Raw genomic sequence first — 22,478 nt, 5'->3', positions numbered from 1 at the left:
CATCCGGAGGGACTAGAACCAGCTGGAGAAGTGGGCCCAAGCGAACCTCATGAAGTTCAACAAGGCCAAGTGCAGGGTCCTGCACCTGGGCTGGGGCAACCAGAGATACCAATAAAGGCTGGGAGAAGACATGCTAGAGAGCAGCCCTGTGGAAAAAGACCTGGGGGCACTAGTGGATCAAAAGCTGGGCATGAGCCACCAATGTGCAGTTGCAGCCCAGAAGGCCAACCATATCCTGGGCTGCATCAAAAGAAGCGTGGCCAGCCGATCGAGGGAGGTGATTCTGCCACTCTACTCTGCCCTGGTGAGACCTCACCTGGGGTACTGCATCCAGCTCTGGAGCCCCCAACACAAGAAGGATGTGTACTGTTTGAGCACGTCCAGAGGAGGGCTACAAAAAAGATCAGAGGGCTGGAGCACCTCTCTTATGAAGATAGGCTGAAGGAGTTGGGGTTGTTCAGCCTGAAGAAGAGACGACTCTGGTGGGACCTTATAGTGACATTCCAATACCTAAAAGAGGCCTGTGAGAAGGCTGGGAAAGCCCTGTTCACTACGGCATGTAACAACAGGACAAGGGGTAATGCTTTCAAGGTAGAGAGGGTAGATTTAGGTTGGACATTAGGAAAAAGTTCTTTAATATGAGGGGGGTGGATCACTGGAACAGGTTGCCTAGGGAGGCAGTGGGGGCCCCATCTCTGGAGACATTCAAGGTCAGGCTTGATGGGGCTCTGAGCAATCTGGTCTAGTTGGAGATGTCCCTGCTTATTGTAGGGGGGTTGGACTAGATGACCTTTTTAGGTCCCTTCCAACCCAAGACATTCTATGATTCCATGATTTCTGAATGAGAATCTAGAACAACATTTTAAAAAATCAAGGTAGATAATAAATGGGATAAAGACTGCCTAAAACAGTTAACAGCTTGCTACCATGATTTTAATGAGTTTCTTATTACGACATTTTTAAAACGAAAATTGGACTTCTTCTGAGAAAACATACCTACTTCAAACAAGTGAAATGAATGCTTATAGTTAATATCATACAGCTTGTAGTAAATTATCAAAATGGTCTTTTCTGGTTTTATAACTTTTATATATATATATAACTTTTTGGTTTTATATTCTGTTTGGAATTGTAGCAGAGCACATGCTTTTCGTGCAAGCAGCAGCACAGGTCTATGCAGCCTGTCTATTACTGCAAATAACCTTCAATACACTGGTTAATCTTCTCTATATACACTTTTCAACTTTTCACTCAAGACTTACAATGCCTTTTAGTACTCAGTTACTTTCAGGACTTGGAGCTGATAACTGTTGAAGAGATACATCCCCATCAAAAATCAAAAGCGACTAGTCTTGTATTTGAATTGCAGACATTGACTTAAATGTTGCTCTGAGAAAATGGAAGAGGGGAAAATGGAAAATAATAAAAAAAACACACACAAAAAAAAACCCCACAAAAAAGTTAAAGAAGACCTTATCACTTTTGCATTGAAATCAATGTAATTTTGCATCCATTTCTGAAAATCAGAGTTGGATCCAACAAAGAAAGAATCAGAGAATCAGCAAAATCAGTGTGATTTGTTGATGACACAAAGATTCCATATTAGATTGACAGAAGCTTTGTAAAATGCTCTCAGAGATGGGATGTAGCCATGTATTCTCAAAATTTTGCAGAAATAATTCCAGTGATATCATACCAGATACAGAATGCTGCCAGTTCCTAAAAGTTGCATGTTTACAATGTGTATTCTGAATACATTGCACTATCTTAAAAATAGGAATAAAGAAATCCTTAAAACAAAAATATGCCAGCTTAGTAGCAAAATGCATAAAATAAAAAAATTATTAAAACCAAATCTCCCTCAAGGCCTTTTATAATCTGCTTTAAACAAAAATAAAACATCTAGAAAGCATGAATTAAGTCTTTTCCCAGGACCATCTACTTCAGAGGTCACATATCGGGGTGAGGAGGAATGGAAGAAACAGCATTAACCCAGTAAGGATTCTGTTGTGAGCAAAAGAGGAGATATAATTGAGCAGGGATGAGACAAATGAAAAATATAAGCAGTGCCCCTCTAAAAGGAACCCGCAGAAAACAATCAAAATAAGGTTTGTCTGGACAAAAAAGGTACCTACACCACAGTCCAGCCAAGGAGGAGACCACTGAACAGGCACTGATCTGGCACAAGGCATCCACAACCCCACCCTACAGACTGGGGTTGTTTAGGACATGAAATACAAGCAAAGCAGACATCCACACAGCCGGGTAGGGGCTGAGGGGTGAATCTCCAGACCTCCTAGTCACATCATCTCCCCAGCCATTGATTCAGAGCCCCATGACTGAATAATGCCGAAACAAACAAAAAGGCTCTTGTTGGGTTGGGTTTTTTCAATAGTTACAAACAAAATTAAGGTTGCATTTGAATAGACAGGAACAGCTGCAATAAGCACAATGCAGTAGGTTACATTTCATTAAAACAAATACAGTGGCTGCACTGGATGAGACCAGAGGCTCAACTAGCCCTCCGGTTTATCTCTCAGAGTGGACAACTGCAGCTGCTTAGGGAGGAGGATAAGGGGCAAGTGTGTGCTGATGGTCCTCCAGGACATTATCCCAGCTTCTAGAAAGCAGCAGCTCCACGGACTTCTTAAGCTGAGGTCACAGCTTTTAATAGCCCTAAACACATTTTGACACCCTGAATTTTGTCAAACAACATTTTGAATCCCTGTAAACTACTGGCACCCACAACACTCTGGGAGTGAACTTCACATTTCAGCTCTGTTTCGTCCCTTCCTCTTGATTGCTTTGGCACTGCCCCCAGTAGCAGGTGCAGGCTGCATTTGGTGAACAATTCTGTAAACAGGGAATGTCATTCCTCATCTACTTTCTCTGTGCCAGATATGCTATTACAGATCCTTCCCTCCATCTTCTTGTTCCCAGACTGAAGACCCCAACTTTTTGCAGTGGTGACCTTTATGGAAGCTATTCCAGATATGCTATTCCACACTTCTGATTATCCTACAAGAGGTCTATTTCTTAAGAAGAGGCCAAGAATGCAAACAGAATTTGGGTGTACGACAGATTTTTTAGCAAAACCGTGATGTTTGATGTTTTGTTTTCTATTCAGTTTTTACAAGTTTTCAAACATGGCTTGATTTTTTGTCCTCTGATGAACACAGTGGGGTTGTTTGGCTTCTTTTAAGCAAAAGCAATTGTAACTCCAAGTCATGTCTGCATACATAACTTAAGACCTAGCCCCCACATGTATTAGCTTACATTTATCAGTGATTAATTTTGTCCATCAGTGTCTGAGACACTGCTGCAAAGCCCTACAGAAATCTTTCATTTCTCCTACCCTGAATAATGTCAGTACTATCACTGAAGTTTGTTACCTCTGGCATCTCCCTCCCTGTATCTTTCAAAACATTTGTAAGCTGAACAACACAGACCCTTCCAGATTCTTCGCATCTCTAGTGATAAACTCCCTCCATTGCTAAAATGGACAATATATTCTTAGAATTTTTTTATCTTTAAACTAGTTATTACTGAGAGGTCTGTATCCCATATCATACTTACAAAATTTTAGATATTCTGCATTCCTCTACCAAAGCTAGGCTTATTCTTCCCCTTTTCATCATACTTATCTATAAATCTAATTATTTAGAAGGGGGCCCAGGGAGTATTGCAGCTCCTACTGATTTTCTCAGATTAGGTGTCATATTTAGCACCTCCATTTTTTTCAGACAGGGAAACTTCTAAGCATCAGACCATTGTTACTAGCTTGACAGTTTTGTGTTGTATTTCTTTTAACTTGCATGGATACCATCTAGTCCTGGTAATTTTTTACTGTTAGTTCTTGCCAGTTTCTTCTGACATCTCTTCTTATAATGCTTTTATTGGTGTTAAATCTTCTGATATGTTCTTGACAGAGAAATATGCCAGAATGGGCACGTCCTTAAATACCTTCCCTACTTTGACAATTTATCGGTCCTGCAGATTTTCTGCCATGATTTTACCTATTTAAAGACAGCTTGAAAATAGCCTTTCTACTATTTTTTACCAAGTCATTCAAAATCTGTTCTGGCTTGCCTTCTTTTGGTTATATATTTAACTTGTTTATGCTATATTTTCCTCATTTAGGTACAACTTCAACTTGAAGAAAGCCCTTTCACTTCCAATAAAAGAAGTCCTTTTAATAAGAGACATCCTCTTACTTTTACACCCTCCTGTTTAGCTATACAAACCTTGTTTCTGTCTTTTAAAGCCTTTTGCTGGAAGTCAGCTTGCAGTGAGCTCCTATATTCAAACAATACTTATGACTCCTATAAACATCTTAATTTTGGGGTCTCTTTCTTTTTAAACATTTTCCACATTTTTATGTAGTTTCCTCTTTGAAGTTAAACATTGCCATGAGAGATTCTTTCCCCCTTTTTTGCTATTTTAAGAATACTGCATCATTAGTACATTAGTTGCTGTCCCACGGAGGTTCCAGCTGTATTTTGAACCATGTCTTTCTGTGGCTACCTAAGACCAGGTCCTAGAATTATTTAGAATTACTTAGAATTACTTTATTTCTTTACAAGATAGCCAAATAGCCTCCATATAAGCCATTAAAAAACCTAACATTTTACTCAGGATCACCCCCCTCCCCAGCCCATTCATCCAATCTAAAACCGGTAAATTATGCCTCCCACTGTTATTGCATTTCCCACTTCCATGCCAGGTTCTCACAGGCAATGCCATCATTTAGGGAAGAAATTTGGTACTACAGTCCTAATACTGTACCGCAGTCCTGTGGTGCTTCAACCCTGCTTTCCCTATTTAATCTTGTAAATTCAATTTGTAGGTTTGGTGGTTTTTTTGGTAGTGGGGAAAGGGCCACATGAGCGTCTCCCATAAGAAGCTGAGAAGATCCCCCTGCCCCAAAACCCAGCCAAAGAGCCATCAGAGAGACAACAGATGCACCTCAGCGATTAAGATATGAAAGAACTAATATAACACCTGAGCAGAGAAGGAGGGGGAGAAGAGCTGTGCAGGAGGAGAGGAGCAGTGCTGGGGAAGGAGAGCGGTGCTGGTGGTTGGTGCGAAGGGGAACAAGGTGCCCAAGCAGAAGTTTCCCTGCAACCCATGGCAAGATGGCAGGCTGTCCCTCTGCACTCATGGAGGAACATGGTAGAATATTCCCTGAAGGTGCCAGGAGGGGAGAACTTGGCCACTGGATTTTGTGGCCAGAGGATTTGCTGACAGTGGAACTCTGATTACACAGCTTTGGAAGACCCCGGCGCCAGGGGAGTTGGCTGTTCCCAAAGCAGTCTGTAACTCTGTGGGAAGCCCACACTGGAGCAGCTCCGGACCTTGTGGGAAGGACTCATGAAGGAGAGATTCATGGAGGACTTTCTCCCATGGGAAGGACCCCGTGGGGAAACAGGAAGACTGTAAGGAATCCTTCTTCCTGAGGAGGAAGGAGCAGCAGGAACCACCAACCTGTGAACTGACTCTAAGCCCCATCCCCTGTCCCTCTGCGCTGCTGGGCGGAAGGAGGGAGATAAACTGGGAACAAAGTGATTTGGGCCCGGGAAGAAGGGAGGGGTGGGGGTAACATATGCAAGCCCTCTTCTTTGTGTTGTCTGTGTCCTGTGTGTGTTTGATTAGTGTGAAATCAAATTATTATTTTTTCCCCAAGTTGAGTCTGTTTTGCCCAGGACCTTAATCGGTGAAGAACCCTCCTTGTCTTTGGTCTCAACCGTTGAGCTCTGTCCTCCTCATCCCAGAGTGCGTGGCAGAGGGGGGGCTGAGTGAGTGGCCGTGGGGCTGTTCCTTTTGTTGTGTTGGGCCCAAACCACAACAGTAGGGCCTCTTTGCTTTCATAATGTAGTACATGTATGAGATTTTACTCTATTTTTTTCAAGACAGAAAAAATCTGCTCTTTGACAGGTACAACTATGCCTGTCTTTCCTTTGTAATTTGTCACTGATATTAGTCTGCCACGTTGATTATTTTTCTTCCACTGTTTGTAACATACTTATTACATCAACTTTCTCATTTATAACTTTAGATTTAAGTTGTTGGTTTTTTTCCCCAAACTTTTAAGATTTGTACAGAAGCACAGATATATTTAGTCCAATTACCTATATTTCTTTGCTCTGGTTAAGTGGAATTTTTAGCTATCCCTTATTCCTGCTGACCTCATTGAGGACAGTAAGAGTCAGTTAAATTTAATGAGAACCTCAACATTTGGCTCAATAAAAACTAATATAAATTATCTGTTGATTAACCTTGTGTAGCTCTCACATGATGTATGTCAATATGTGATTGTAGTATGAGAAAAATCAAGCAAGTTTACTAATAGCTTGCCTCAGAACCACTATATCATATCTAACAACATTTCCAAAAAGTAAGTGAACTGCTTAAGTCTAAACTCTACCTGGATTCAAATCCACAGTTCTCATTGACAGAGAGTAAGTGGCATGAAGTGCCTTCAGGAGCAGTAGGGGTATCTAAATTCTCAGGAGTGTGTTCTAAAAACTCTGCGTAACATCCTGCATGGATATACATGGTTTTCATCTGAGCTCCATCTGTGTTTCTTCTGCCTAGTTTCCAGTTACTCAGACTTCCTGAAAAAGCAATATATTTCACCCATGGACAGGAGGGAAAAAAAGAAAATAGAAAAAAAAAGAAAAGAAAAAAAAAAAGTAGCACTAGCCTCAATCTTAGATTTCATTCTGCTGATGAAAGTACTCAGAGGAGGAGCCCTCTTACATCTTCTCTACCCTTCCAATCAGGAAAAGAAAGCCAGGTTAAACAGTGTCTTTAAAAGGTCTAGAGGGAACAGGGATATGTTCATTTCCCCAAGAGAGGAACACACATTGCAAGAGTGCTTTAGAAGAAGCTGACTTTTTCTATCTAAGAAGGAGCAGCATGCTGAGAAATCAGCATTAATAGCAAAAAAAATTAAATTTAATATCAGAAAGAGAGACTGTAGTAATTAGTCTCCTACTTTTTGTCTCAAAAAAGGGTTTTTTCACCTAAACTACTGCAGGCTTTATTGGAGAATCATGTATGTACTGACACACATCAAAAAAAAGCTTATATACCACCCACACCTGCTTTGCCTCAAATGAACAGCTGGTGGGAGCAGCCAGATTAGAAAATACCAGGTAAAGAATAAAAAAGAGCAAAACTAGCCAATAAAGCATTAGACAAGCCAGTCTGGAGAGTGGCACCTAAGTAAAAACTTCAATGATTTATTTGAAGCTGTTGCCCCTGTCATTTATTTTTGCCTGATGACTGTGGTTGTCTAGGCTTAAAGAAAAAATTGCCAAGAGATTTATTTCAATGATTACAACCCCCTAAATGGGGATAGATAAAGTTGGCCAGAAACTCTATTTTCAATGCAACACAGATGACAGAAAAAAGAATGCAAAAATAGAAGTTAAAGGGAACACAGACTAAGAACAGATGGAAGGCACTTTTTACTCAGAAAATAAATATCAAAAATGACTTATGAACAAGGTTGCCAGGAGGTCATTCAAGAAAAATATGTCATATTAGGGAAAAGCATGGGTCAAAGCTTTATTCAGGCACAACTTCCACCAGTTCCAATGCTGCTCCTACCTAATGAAGAATGGCAATGATATGACCCTGAAAGTGTTCAGAAAAGTGGTGTACCAAAATGTTTTTCCTAAAAATATCCATGTACCCTAATTTGTTTTCATTTCTAGTCTAGATTACTTCTTGAATAAGCTCTGACTGCAGGTCTTATTTTTAAATGCTTCTTGAATAGGCTACCTTCGTTCTCACTTCTGAGATGTAGCAGTATCTCCACACACATGGCAGCATCATAAAAAAAATGCAGAAGTTATGCTACTGTTTCATGCAGTTTATAACTGCACACAGAAAAGTTTCTTCTGATGCAGGATCAGTTTTGACTGTGAACTCAGACTCTAGAAGGGAAAGGAGAGAGAAGCAAAGCCCTAGAGCAGATTGATCAGGCCAGAGTGAAACCTCAGTCCCATACCTCTCCACATCCCTTTGCTTCCTGACTCAACAACATTCATGGCAGTAGGAAGACACTATCTGACATAAAACAGTCTCTACTGTAGGTTTTTCAAAGAAATCCAAGTCTTGAATCAGGAAAAAAAACATCTCAAGGACTTTTATTCTCACTAGGCAGATATTCAGTCTGTGTGTTTGCTTCCCATCTATTAGCTAAACCCGAAGTAAAAGATACTTGAACTGTCTGTTCTGCCATGGTACTGGTAAAGCTGCCCACTACAATCATTACCGTGCATCTGGAAGGAGAAAGGAAGCACGAAAATGTACTTGGCATCCAAGAAAATGATGGCTCTGCTCCCATGTGTCACCAAGTGATCCTGGCTCCTTTAAGGGGAGTCATTACTAATTCCTCTAATCCCTTATCACAAAAAGGGAAGAAAGGCCAGAAAACCCTCCCAGGCAGGACAAAGCTGCTAATTAAAGGTAAGCAAGGAATGTCCTAGCTCAGGCCACATCCTCATGAGCTTCTCTGTTGTTTAGCCAGTTAAAATTAACTGCTCTATAAAAAAAGCCTGTCAAAACCAAGTTCCAGATAAAAGCATATCAAGTCTTGGCATTTGGCTGTACAAAGGAGTTTCAATTATTCTTCAAGGGTAAAGAAAGACCACTTTCACAACCATCTATGCTGCTGAAAAGGTTGACCCAAAACCAAGGAACAGTGTTGGACCCCATAATATTAGTGGCACACATAGCCCAAGAAATCCTTCTTCTTGTCTGTCCAGGTCTTCATCTTCTCTTGGGCTCCTGTACTTCATGGGAATTTCAGCCACCATCCCTACTCACCTTGTGATGTTACACACACAACTAAAAGCAAGAAGAAGAAACTGAATCCTGGGAACTGGTGACAGGACTCTGACTAGCTTCAGCACTGCAGGCACACAAAAGCTAAGGGAAGAGCCTGTGCAAGCCGAAAGCCGGAGCCTAATGAGAAAAAAGAAGCACAGCTGGTATGGTTTGAGGCCAAGTGGAATATTTGAGCCTTCCTCACCCTAGCTGACCTCAACTATCCATGTGTTTAGCATAATTCCTGAGAGTGAAAAAATATAACATGCAAAAGACCAAATGCTATTATAATTTTTTTCACACAAAGATAGCAGAGTGTTGTAGTCATTCAACAAAATATACAGTAAGTGATCTTTCTGCATAATCTTGGAACAAGAATAAAGGAAAACTAAACTGCTAATTGATGCTTCCATTTAATGTGGTTTCTGTTCTATTTCATAAGAATCATTAAAACTGTAGTTGATCCATGTAACGTTTTTGTCTATTTCCATCTCTGAAAAGATTTCCCAAGTGCAGTAAAATAATGCACAATCAATCTGTAACACAGAGTTGGATGATTGCATATGTCAAAAGAATCAACCAAAGCCAAAAGTACAAAAATACTTACATTTAAGTAAAGACACCTTTAGCTCTGCACTGTCATATGCTTCCTCAGGGCAAACCTGACAGGATAGGGGAAAATAGTTTTTAAAAATCTAAGCAAGCCTAATTTAATAAAGGACTAAAGTGAAGTCGAAATACTGGAAAAGAGCTGAAAATATTACAAGGAGTTATTTGTATGTTAAGAAGACAGCAAACAAATTACCTAGTAACTATATAAAGTGGGAGGTCAGTACCCTGTTATCAGATGCAACTGAGCAGCAGTTGTATAACGTATGCAGTGAACTGTAACCTATTACAAGTGTATATGGTGTCAACATTGCAACACACATCTCTTCCATAATGTCTTTCCTCTTTCAGTCCATAAGAGATCCCATTTATCTAGAAAAAGGGAAAGAGCCAACTGAGGAACTTCCCAAGTTTTCTGTGTGTTCTATTAAAAATCATACCAAACAGCTTTAATTTAGGAAAAAATAGTGCTTCCTCAAGTTAGTAAATCTTACTAGATTTGCCAAAATTGTTTAGATCTGAAAAAATATACAGAAAAATATTGTATTACTCACAGCAGTTAGCTGGAGTAGGGAGAAATAATTTTGCATACAGCCAAGGGACACTGAAAAGAAATGCAAGTTTAAATTCCTCTATCTGATACAGGCTGCTCCACTGGTTGTTGAACATTATGCCCTGTTCAGCAGACCGCTTTAGGGCAGCCCATTTGAGTTGTGCAGGACACAAAAGGTTTGCATTAAAGATGGCATTGTAGGACTCCCTTTTCTCATGGTAGGGATCTGGCTTTCTCAGCAGAGTACACCTGCACTCCAGGAAACATCAGTGTGTTTTCTGTTGCAAACAGGCCTTTTCTTCAGCTTAGAGACACTGACAGATCAAATACCACCCACTGGAGTCCATTCACAGCAGGCTTAAGAGATTCCAACCCTGACCACTCCAAAGCCAAACTTCCCAAATCCCCTGCTCCAACCTCAGTCTCCTACTATGCATAAACAGAAATCAAAGAGTACCCTGCAGACATGCTGTCTTAATGATTTTCAGTACTGTTTTTAAGTGTAATAAGTTTTAGAGTTACTGGTTTAGACACGGATACCAAGACAGCCAATTAAAGAATGTGGCTATCCATGTTTTTAGAGCTTTTTTTATTAATTTATCCAGCTGCCTTTTTATTGAGGGTCATATTGTTGAAAATATGAGTCTGGCACAGAAAATCCAAAGGTTTGCCAATTCCAGGATTAGGAAAACATTTATGTTATTATAGTCTTAACAGAGCAATCTAAACCTAAAACGAATAGACACAAAACTAGAAAGCTAAAGACAAACTACCTTTCAAATTAATACAATGAGTCATTATATAGATGTAATGAGGGAGAAAGTGCCTTCCCACTCCCATGATGTGGGAAAATCAAGGTATTCACATAAAGACTGGATTTAAAGAACAAGCAAACAATCAAACAACACACCCCAAAAAAACCCCCAACAAATAACAAACCCAAAACAAAACAAACAAACAAACAAAAAAAAACAACATTGCAACCAAAACAGAAACAAAGTGCATATTTGAAACAGGCATACATATGAAAAACAAGTTTCAAAAGTGAAAAAGCATTCAGAATAGAAGAGCCCTAATGCCAAAGGGAATGCAAAATAAAGAAAACCAAGTGAAAATAGAACTAAAACCATAAAAGACAACAGTGAACAGAGACTGTGAATCTAGTCTAACGGGATTCTGAAAATTCCTTTGACTATTTCCATAGTCTGGAGCCTCTGTTTTTAAATTACACACCTAATACTAAATAGTAAAAATCTCATAGAATGACAGGATGGTAGGGGTTGGAAGGGACCTCCAAAGGTCATCCAGTCCAACACCCCTGCTAAAGCAGTATCACCTACAGTAGATCACACAGGAAACATGTCCAGAAGGGTTTTGAATGTTTTCAGAGATGGAGACTCCCCAGTCTCTCTCAACAGCCTGTTCCAGTGCTCTGTTACCTCTCTCCTATAAGTAGTGATGTCCAAAAGAATAAAACAAACAGGAGGAAAAACCATACAAGATTTAAAAAAAAAAAAAGAAAAAAAAAGAAAAAAAGAAAAGTGACATTTCAGCTGAAACTGCACCCCTGAGTTTGAGCTTCAGTCTTCTGTAACAAACAAATAACGTAAAAAACACAGTGACACACTATCATTTAGGTAATATTTCATTAAGTTGCTAATTAAAAATTGCAATCTACTTCAACAAAATAGGATTTTTATGGATCATGTATGCCACCTACTCCAAGCTCAAATAAAAGGGACAAAAGTGTGATTATTTTGTGATATTTTGAAATTCCAGCAACCAGACATAGAGTTTTGTCAGCTGTGATGCCAGAATAACAGTGTTTAGCCAAACACATCTATAATAAAAATAAATTTTGCATAGATAAAAGAATTCATGGCTGTGGTGTACCCCTGAGCTGAATCTTCTGAGGTTGGTTTGGCTCCTTGACCATGTACATCTAGTGCTTGTGAGGCAATGCCTTGGATCACCCTGGCTTAGTGTCTTCCTACCCCTGCAGAATGTCCCCGTTGATGCAATATGAGGCCAAATCTGGTAAGTTAAATCTAAAATCTACCTATGTGGGAGGCATTTTTAGGGCAGTCACAATGAATGAAATATTCTATTTATTAAAATTCCAGTGAAGTCAAAGATGGGCGGTCACCAACCATACAGTTTAACAAGGACATGGGCCAGATTCTGCACCTGGGATGGGGCAACCCTGGTGGTAAATACAGACTAGGGAATGAGTGGCTGGAGAGCAGTGCAGTGGAGAGGGACCTGGGGGTTCTGGTTGATGGCAAACTGAGTATGAGCCAGCAGTGTGTCCTGGCAGCCAGGAGAGCCAGCCGTGTCCTGAGGTGCATCAAGCACAGCGTTGCCAGCTGTTCAAGGGAGATGATTGTCCCACTCTACTCTGCACTGGTGCAGCCTCACCTTGAGTACTGCATGCAATTTTGGGCACCACAATATAAACAGGACATCAAGCTATTGGAGAGTGTCCAAAGGAGAGCCATGAGGATGGTGAAGGGTCTAAATGGGATGACTTATGAGGAGCAGCTAAGGACACTTGGATTGTTCAGCCTGGAGAAGAGAAGGTTGAGGGGTGACCTCATTGCAATCTATGGTTTCCTCATGAGGGGAAGAGGTGAGGCAAGTACTGATCTCTTCACTCCTGTGACCTATGACAGGACTTGGGGAAATGGCAGGAAGCTGAATCAGGGGAGGTTTAGGTTAGATATCAGGAAAAGGTTTTTCACCCAGAGGGCAGGCGAGCACTGGAACAAGGTCCCCAGGGAAGTGGTCACAGCACCAAGCCTGCCTGAGTTCAAGAAGCATTTGGATGATGCTCTCAGGCACGTGGTTTGATTCTTGGGGTGCCCCACACAGGGACAGCAGTTGGGCTTGATGATCCTGATGGGTTCCTTCCAACTCCTAATATTCTGCAATTCTATTGGTGCAACTAATGGAAAATAAAGTAACTGATGATGAAAATGTCTGTATCAGTAAGAAAAATTAAGCCTTTTAATTTTTTTCATTTTGGAAGATTTTTTGACTACTTAAAAATAGCAACACTTCATTTTGAAAGCTTCAGTGCAACACTTCACATTTTGAAATTTCATCTGCTCACCCCTTCTTAGATAGACTCCCATCCCTTTCACAGCCCTGCCAGAGAGCTGGCACCCTGAAAACCCTGAGCACCCTGAAGCTCAGAAGTGAGACTTCCAATTCCAAGCTCTAGAAAGGGAAATGGGGGGGGGTGGGAAGAGAAAGGCTTCAGCTTGTTTCAGCTCTACCACATGGAGACTAAATTAGTGTTCTAACAGGGAACAAGCCTGAATGACCAAGTTTCCAAGTTCCTGGTTTCATGGAGTGTTAAGTCCATGGCGAAATGCAATTCTCCCAGACATTTGGGATGTACCGGCTCAGTGCGGGCTGTGAGAGCTGCAGGACATTGACTGTGGCCCCAGGAATTAAGACCTAGCTATGGTTAGGTCTCCATATGGAAGAAATGACCTAGGACTATGGAGCTCAGAAATCCCAAAGTCTCAAATTTCACTGCTGACTTTAAGGAAGGACAGTGCTTAGATCCCCAGTAATGTCCTGGGTGGAAATTGTCAGGAAAACAGGCAAATTTTCATCAGAACCCTGCTGATGCTTTCACAGAACTTTAGCAACAACAGGTCTTCTGTGACTATTTTTGGTCTGCTAAATAAGAACATGTCGATTTAAAAATATGTAATTGAAAAGTTCCTGGCAAGGAAAAATAAAATTACAAGAGATGAAGAATGGAAAGAAAAAGAAGTCCAACAGAAACACGGCAAAAGAAGGAAAACAGTGGCCCTATAACCTGACAAACCTGGGAGAAAGAAATAAAACATCCAAATCAATGAACAAGAAAAAGGAAATACTGCTAAGGGAACAAAACAGTAGACAAAATCTTCCAATATAACAAGACAAAGTCTGGTATTCACATATACACAGTGAGAATGAGCCAGGATGTGCGGGAGGAGGAAATCCAAGACCTGAAGAGCAATTCTGTGTATGTAATTCACTGAAATCACACTGCAGTATTTCTTTTTAGTAGGAGTTTAATTTCATTAATAATGAAATTCTCTTGAAACTCACCCAAGTCAAAGACAGTTCTGCATCTCCTCCAGTCCCCAAAACATATATTAAGTATCTTAAATTATAAAAATTATGAGAAAACTGAGGCTGAGATTGGCAATATCCAGCTGGATTGTAGGCCAGTCAGGTTAGCTATGAAAACATGATTGGTAAGTGAGGTAAACCGCAAATATAATTTGGATCAAATCTGTGGTCCATATGGTAATCAAGCTGTGGTTCTGACATACAGTCAAACATATCTATAGTTTACAAGTCCACAATTCTCTGAGGTGGATTAAAAAAAAAAAAAAGCAAAAAAAAAAGAAAAAGAAAAAGCACACCTTTCAGTTGGAATTTAATTAAGCAGATATCATGAATGCATGATAACTATAGTTTGCATGACCTTTTCAGCATTTTCTCACTCAATCTTTTGAAAATAATGGCTTTTATAAGATTTTGTTTAACTCCAAACTGACACTAATAAGCAGGTCTCTTGATTACTCTAATTCAAAACAATTATTTTAGGAGCAAATTCCAAACTGAGATTTTAAATCCAGTCCCACGTTACCTAGACATTCTCTGCAATTCCTATTTTCATTTTGTCCACCTCCAAACCACAGAATGGCTTACAATGTAGCCTATTACAAAGCCCATTTAATTTATAATTCATGCTCAAGAGTTCCACAGCACAAAGATGGAATAAATGGATCCCAAAGAAAACTAAACTGCATTCTAAATAGGGAAGATTTGTTAACAAGAAAAAAAAAATCTATTATGCAAAAAATCAGATTTAAAAGTGTCCAGAATTAGTATAGATGTTTTAATGCATCACTTTCAGTATAAACAATGAAGTAGAATTACATGTTTTAAGTCAATAAACTTGTTTGGCCCCAGAGTAGGTTAAACATTTCCTAACTATGATGTAAAGTGAGAAAACAGTTATGGAATCAGAAAGCACTAGCTGAGCTGTAAGGTGCACTGGTCTAAGCTGTATGCTTAAAAGAAAGAACAGAAAAGTTAATATTGTCCACTTTTACACAACACTTGAAAAGCAGAAAACCAACTTGGCACTTAAAAGACATTGCAGTAAAGCTGATGACCCAGAACACCAATAAAAGGCAAGGACCATGACAGCCTCACATCCTCTACCTTTCCCAAGTAGCAAACTAAATAAAAGTACAGCCAAGAGCTAGAACCATTATGGCAAAGTGCCCCTGGCACTCCATTCCCTGGCTAGTAGGGAAAACAGCCAGCCCACATCCCCATATCGTTCTTGATATTGCCTCAGGACTGCTGCCACCTTCCTATATCACTGCAGTGAAATCAAACTTCTCCAAAAAGAATGGTAGCCTGAATATAGAGAACATAACTATAATATCACCTCTATCTCAAATGAAGGCACTCAGAGAGCAATTGTAGATATGCCAGTTTAGTGTTAAAAGGTGGAGATCCAGCAACCCAGAACCCAGTGTAGCTGGAAAGTAAATATTAGGTGTGCTGGGTTCAGTTTTGCCAGTGACCTAAATGAGCAGCCAAATATTTTGCCATTTACATATGTCGTATATAAAGTGGATGTAAAGGATACGTGTCTCCTGATGGAGACTTTGGGAAAATTGACATGTATTATAAATATTGTTTTTAATTAAAAGTAAGAACTATGGAAAATAAAATATATTAAAATGAAAAGGAAACACAACTCATTCACACATGCTGGAAATTTGTTTTGGAAAGTAATATATCTAGTAAAAAGATTTGTCATTAACAAATGAGAAATGGCAGTGTATTTTAAATTCTGCCTGAGAAAAGGATCCTTGAAAGGAAACACCTTATCATAACATCAGAAAAATGAACTCAAGTCATCCAAAGTATTGTGTTAACAAGAGATACTGAGCCAAATTAATTTCTGGGCCAACTCCACTGAAGACAGCTGTAACACCAGGGATAAATCTGATGTATTCTTTATTATAAGAAGGCTATTTGCTAGGCCTGCTGCCAATAAAGACAAATGATATGGAACCATGGCAAATAAAATCAAGTAACTGATTAGCAACAGTGCAAGTTCCCCTGTGAAGGGAGCTCTCTTCAAAGCTCTTTATCTGTCAGCCTCTCCACGGCCAGATGTATCTTTACACATGTGAACAAGATGTGCTTCTAGTCTAAGCAGAAGTATTGCTTATGAATTTTTAATGACTGAGCAGTTTGTCATATTTGGGGTTTTGAGAGTTACTATGAACTACCTTGCTGCTCAATCCATACTCATGGCAGACAGTGGTTTTGCTAATTTTTACTGTGTTTTAAAAGATTACTGGAGTTATATATAATTCTATTCAGCAATGAGTGTCTGCTAGCAACTCCAATATGTCTTCAAATTACAGCTTTCATACATAGGATAGCTTTCACTCTGTGAAAATACCTTTACTGCACACATATGTATAATCACACACCATGAGTGGACTCTGTGTTCTAATGACAGTAGAATAATAGAACTATACAGTTCAGTACATAAAGTAGTGTGTTAAAGACTTGGCTATCCAGAAGGTCCAGGGAAGGTCCAGGGAAGGTCCAGAAGGTCTAGGAATACAATTTCAAAAATAACAAAGAAAAGCAGTTTTGTCTAACAGACAGCAGCAGTCAAGAGACCTGGTTTCTATTTCTGCTGTTCACTTGCTGCTTGTACTTGCAAAGGAGATAAATCTCGGCAGTTAAAATTCTTCAGAACTAGACTTAGAGGTATCATGTTTTTTGGTGAAAGTCTAGACGATGTATCATTAGCAAAATTACATAGTTATTGCAACAACATATGAAAGAACAGGACTGTTGACCAGGCGAACACACACAGTCTGCTCAGAAAGAACTAGAAGGGCTTTTGTAGCCGAAGTCCTGCTGAAGTCCTGTGATGCTGCCATGAAGCACATGGGTATGACCCATAAGACATAATATATTTAGCATTCCAAACAAGCTTTTGACTGTTGAAGGTTATTAGAAAAACTAAGTTGCCATGGTACTGGAGGAAAGATCCCTGGCTAAAAGAACATGAAGCACAGACTTAATGATCTGGAGAAGAGTCATCAGTTAAGTCCTACACAGTCCCAATCTGGTGTTGGGACTGGTTTTATTCAGCTTTCTCAGTAGCTGAAGAAATCTGCAAGTTTGTGGATGTTCATAAGCTGTCTCATATAGCCAAATGCTTTAACTTTGACACAAACACTCCAGAAGGGTATGCAAAACAGTGTGTGGGCAAAAGAGACACAGAAGAGCTTCAACACAGACATAAAGTAAGCATACCAGATAGAAGAAAACTACTTTTTGGTACAGTCGTGATCTTCTAGAACTTGCTTCCATGCAGACTGTGGAGGCAGAGGTGTCAGCCTGTTCAGAAGAGGCTTTGGCAAACTCACACACTGACAGATGTCCATAAATGGACACTGATCAAACCAGGAATGGCTGGACCTTACTACAACAACCATAGATGCTGAGAGGGTGCAGAATGTTGCCAGGTTCACATGTTCTCCCTCTGCCACTGCCAGACACAAAGTGGTGGCCTAAATGAACTACTGGTCCAACTAGAATGAAACCTCTTTCAGGTTTTTTTTTATGACAGTTATATCAGACTTATTTTAATATTTATGAATCATCACTCACAATTACCATTATATTTCAATTAAAATAAAAAAACAATTGCCAACTGCTAAGGGACATCTTGTGATATAGACCCTTTTTTTAAAGCCTTTTGAAGGAAAGGATTTTATTTGGGGCAGGATTTTTGTTTTCCAGTATTAGTAAGTTTGTTAATTTTCTAAACATGGGATTTATCTTAATTTTCTATTTGGCTGGGTTTGAGAATCTAGGAAAGTGTCATTATTCTGATAGTAATACCTTTACAGAGTAGGGCAGTGGCTTGTCAAATTTCTCTTGGGACAAAATTGGATGGAGTCAGGAAATGTGATACCACAGGCTATTGCATGATACAGTGAGAATATACTTATAACAACATAGCTTTCTCCTATTTCTTTTTTACATTGCTGGCATCAGAAGTAATTTAACAGGAAATTTCAAACTATCAGAGACAAATTCACTAAAAAAGAAAACCAGAACAACCCAGCATTGTTCTGGTGGCTGACTTTAAGCTGAGGTTTTTTTGGCAAGTAAAAGTTATCAGTTCAGCTAGGTAACTGTAGGTATATTGTCAGTGTATTTAGAAGTAACTGAAGAGATTAAGTACATCAATACCTAACCATGTTGAAATTCTTGGCTTTTATTAATTTAAAAGGATTTTTAAAGGATTTTTCTGTAATTTGTAGCTTTAAATCATGCCTTCTGAACTCCCTTATTGTATCAGATAACTCTTAGCATAGCTATCGTGTAAGGGAATGCCAGAAACCAAGACTGCAGAATCACCTCTCACTGAGTAAGATCTTCAGCATCTTGAGTCACCAGTACAGTGCCTTCTCACAGCTGTTGGGTACAGAAATGGCTTTTACCTCTGCATAGTAACATTTTAAGGACTTGCTTGTAGAAAAGCTAACAGACAAGCTTCCATTGCCTGTAACAGGGACTTGTCTAGGTCTTCAATTCACAGCAAATATTTTTTCTAACTTCTTTTTAGACTTGTTTTCTAACCTTATTGTTTTCACTATTTTCCTCATTCCTGCTTTCAACATTCTACAGCTGATGGTCAGAAACAACTGTTCAGACAACTTTCACTGATCATTTCCTACCTGCAGTAGGATACATTCTTACTGTTATGATACTCTTCCTTCCCGCAAAGGCAGGTAGTAGATCATGAAATAAGATGAACAAAAAGCAGTTGTTATAAATGCCTACCTTCTTAATATATTTGCAGCTTAACAACCTAAAGGTCAAAAAAATCCAGATGGAGATTGAAGAGACCCTAATCTAAAACTCCTGTCATCACACTAGATAACAACAATAAACAAATAGGCACAAAGCAAACACAAATAACTTCTTAATTGCAGGGGTTTGGGCACATAAATAAATAAATGATGTGAAAATTATATACCATCCCCCACTTCAAATTAACATATTGCTCAGGTTCATTTGAAATTATTATTATTAGTCTAAAATTTCTGTGTGTCAAAACTGTATCTTCTTTTTGAGAGCAAGATGGCAATTTCGTTAACAAATACAGGCCTCATGCTTAGAAAGCTAGACGAAAAGCATGACTGCCCTGATTAAATGTCGGGATACAAACGCTAAACAAATTCATCACCAGGTCTGAAATACCATGGTAAAGTAATGCGAAAAGCTGATAACGCACCTCTCGTTTCGGATACCCACAACTCATGGACGGTGTCTGCTTCAACAGGAGGGACTGAATAAAAAGCAGCTGACATGCCCGACAGATCCTCAGCCCACATGGCGAGGCACCGCGTCCACCCCTCGGCGGATCCGAGAGGACTTCGCAGCGAACCCGCCGCAGCCCCGAAGCACGCCCAGGAGGGCCGTGCCCAGCCCGGGGCCCGCTGCGGCCACAGCCCCCGCGCAGCGGGGCCAGGAGCTGCCGGCAACGCTGCTGGGCCGGGACCGAGCGGCCTGGCCCGGCCCGCCTCTCCCCGGCAGCCCCTCCCGCCGGCCCGGCCCGGCCCGGCCCGGCCCGGCCCGGCCGCCCTTCGGGACCCACCTTGGGCGTGCGGATGTGCTCCATGGCGGCGGCGCCCGGCCCAGCTCCTCACGCACCTCCCGCCGCCGGCAAAGAGGCGGCCGCTCGCACCTGGCCTCGCTGCGGCTCTCTCCTGCCAGCTCTGCTCCGACGTAAACACACAGATGGATTTAAAATACATGCATTTATCTTATTTTTCCTGGCGCTTTCCGGCGCAGGTAGGAAGGAAAAAGGGGAGGATTTATTCCAAGCAGATAACGTGCCCGCAGTTGGGTGCGGGCAAGCCAGGGGCTGGCTCCACCTCCCCGGCAGCCGCCGCGCTGCCCGCCGGCGGGGATGCTCCGTCCGGCGGCGGGGCCCGGGCCCGGCTGCGGCTGCCCCCGGGCACCCAGGGGCGCAGCCTCTTCGGCGGCGGGCTGGGTTATCCCGGACTGCATCGCTCTGTCCTTCCCTTCAGGAAAGATAAGATCAGGAACGCAAAAGGCAGCTCCGTCTGAGATCACCTCCCCCTGTTTGTTTTGGTTTTTGTTCTCTGACCCAGCGTGTGCGACATCTCGGAGACAAAAGCGGCACTGACTGAGACAGAAGCACTGGATGTTATCTATCTCAAGCTCTGCGTGTCTGATTTTCTATCATTAATGACTTTGCTGCATCTTCAGATTTGCACAAGGGGAGATTTTTTTGTGATACAAAATTTTCAGTCTTATGCCTGAAATTTCTTTTCCCATCTTTTTATCTCACCTGGTCCAAAAGATGTGACACCTCTTGGAGCAAAAGGAAATGCTAAAAAGCTAATATCCCCAGTTTACCTGAGCAAAGATTAAGAACAGAAATCTCTAAGTGTCTTTAAATCACTATCATATTATAAGAAGAAAAAAAAAAGATAAACTTTCCAGTGTTCCTCCCAATGTGCAAATGACTAAGGGTGCTAACATATTGTTTCTGGTTATTCATATTATTTATTGGAGGCTTGCAGTATGCCCAGGTATTCTATATTGGTGAATGTATTCTGGAGATTCTTTAGAAATAGGGGCATAAAGAACAAAGCATGCTTATTCTATTTTGTGAAATATAAAATATGGGCTGAAAATAACATGAGGCTACAAAAAAAAAAAAAAAAAAAAAAAAAAAAGAGAGAGAGAGAATGCATTTTACCCTAAGGAAAAGAGAACAACGGCTATAGCTGCACTGGCTCCAGTCCTGCCAATGTTTCTCCAGTCCTACCACTTCCTGGCTAAAACACAGCTAGATCATTCAGCATTATGAGTTTTTTTACACCAACTCTGGTTAGAGGAAACAGAAGCTGTACTACCATGTGTGGGAATATAAGTAATCAAGTAATCTCTGGATTTGACCATTCTGCCTCCTGCCTCACTCCCTGCCCTGCTTTGACCCATTTCTGCCTTCCTTTCTTTCATATTTTAACAGCTGTTACTGCTCAGGAGTGACTGGTTCAACCATGATCTGAGGCACCATCAGCTGGATGAAAACTCTTCTCTTCTTGGAGTTGTTAATTGTTCCATTTCAATCTACTCACTCCGATCTGAAATTAGGCTTGGAAATACCATGGTCTCTTTGAAAAGTCACTGGATGGCTTCCATAAAAAGTGCATGAATTGCATAAAGCATGGACTTCACAAGACTCTTGATCAGTGGCATATTTTGCTCACTACTTTAAGCCAGAATTCTCAGGATCAATTAAGAATTAACCAACCATGAAGTATGATTCCTTTGTAGTTATGGCTGGTGTGATTCACTGCATCCATTATCATCTTTTGGCATGTGTTACCACCAGTGAGTAACTAAAGTTGGAAAAAAGCAGTTATCCTTTCAGTCCCCAGAGGTGTTTAGTTTTCCTCTGGTACATCTTGTGACTTATTACAGCCAAGTTCAAGTTCTCCTGTTCATGGCAAGAAGACTTTCAGACTGAAGTGAGAATACGTTTTGTCTCTGCTTCACATTCATCAACAGCTGCAAAACTAAGGCATTGCTCAGAGGAGACTGTGTAGCAATCAGTTGCTCAACATCCTGCAAGAGTTTTTAACCTGTCTTGGGCTGGTAAAATAATTAGTGGGTGATGCAGCTATAAACAGATCTTGGTTTTAGATAAAATTTACACCTGCCACAATTGTCACGGAAAGCTGCAGCAAGCACAACCTTCCTAAAATTAGCTAATATTTTTCGTTTGGATTTCACACTCATGGAAACTGCTGTGTTAACAATTCTGGAAATTAAATCCTCTGTCCACAGTAGAGTAACAGCAGAAACTAATATTCCATAGTGTACTGCTCTGACTCAACTAAGATGCAGGGGCAGGAAAATCAGATTGCCATGCCTACATAGGTTTTGACGTATCTGCTGCCACTGCCAACAACGTTCTCAATTAATGTCACCTGAGAAAGGCCACTCACTGAGGGCTAGAATGATACAATTTATTTTCCATATCCATAAACAGTAAAGCCAGCTTTCAGCTTCATCCAGTAAAAACTGAAAGCACGTTTAACTTCCAATATGTTAAGATTTCTGTTGCATTCAATGGAGTTGCCTGAATGCTCAGACATTTTGCATCTGTTATTACCTACCAGGCCTGGACTTGAATCATCATGTTAGATACAAAAGTCTCTATAGATTTATTTGTGTTTTACAATCATGATTTACTAGTTTCAAGGTGGTTTCCTGTAGGCTCCATTTTAATATAATACAAATGCAAATAATCAATGTATGTACTTGTATTAACTCTTATTTTCAAGGGTAGTCTAGAGATGGTCAT

The 22,478-nt window shown here is 40.5% G+C and overlaps 1 protein-coding gene across 3 annotated transcripts in view; it reads right to left on the bottom strand.

The window, feature by feature from the left end:
* The window catches only part of MTMR7 (myotubularin related protein 7), a 52,133-nt gene extending 32,285 nt beyond the window's left edge, over positions 1-19,848 (bottom strand). The window contains exon 1 of one of the 3 annotated variants that reach the window (XM_051617498.1): positions 19,731-19,848. In XM_051617498.1, the coding sequence (XP_051473458.1) occupies positions 19,731-19,754 (24 nt within the window). In that variant the 5' untranslated portion in view covers positions 19,755-19,848. Of the gene's footprint in view, positions 1-19,367; positions 19,626-19,730 lie in introns of those variants that run through there. The other 2 variants (XM_051617499.1, XM_051617497.1) reach the window with 2 other exon arrangements.
* Positions 19,849-22,478: the final 2,630 nt, after the last annotated feature.

The sequence above is a fragment of the Apus apus genome, chromosome 4, assembly GCF_020740795.1.
Source record: "Apus apus isolate bApuApu2 chromosome 4, bApuApu2.pri.cur, whole genome shotgun sequence".
Taxonomy (NCBI): Eukaryota; Metazoa; Chordata; class Aves; order Apodiformes; family Apodidae; genus Apus; species Apus apus.
Note: the sequence above shows the minus strand (reverse complement) of the source record. Positions and strands in the feature narration are given on the sequence as shown.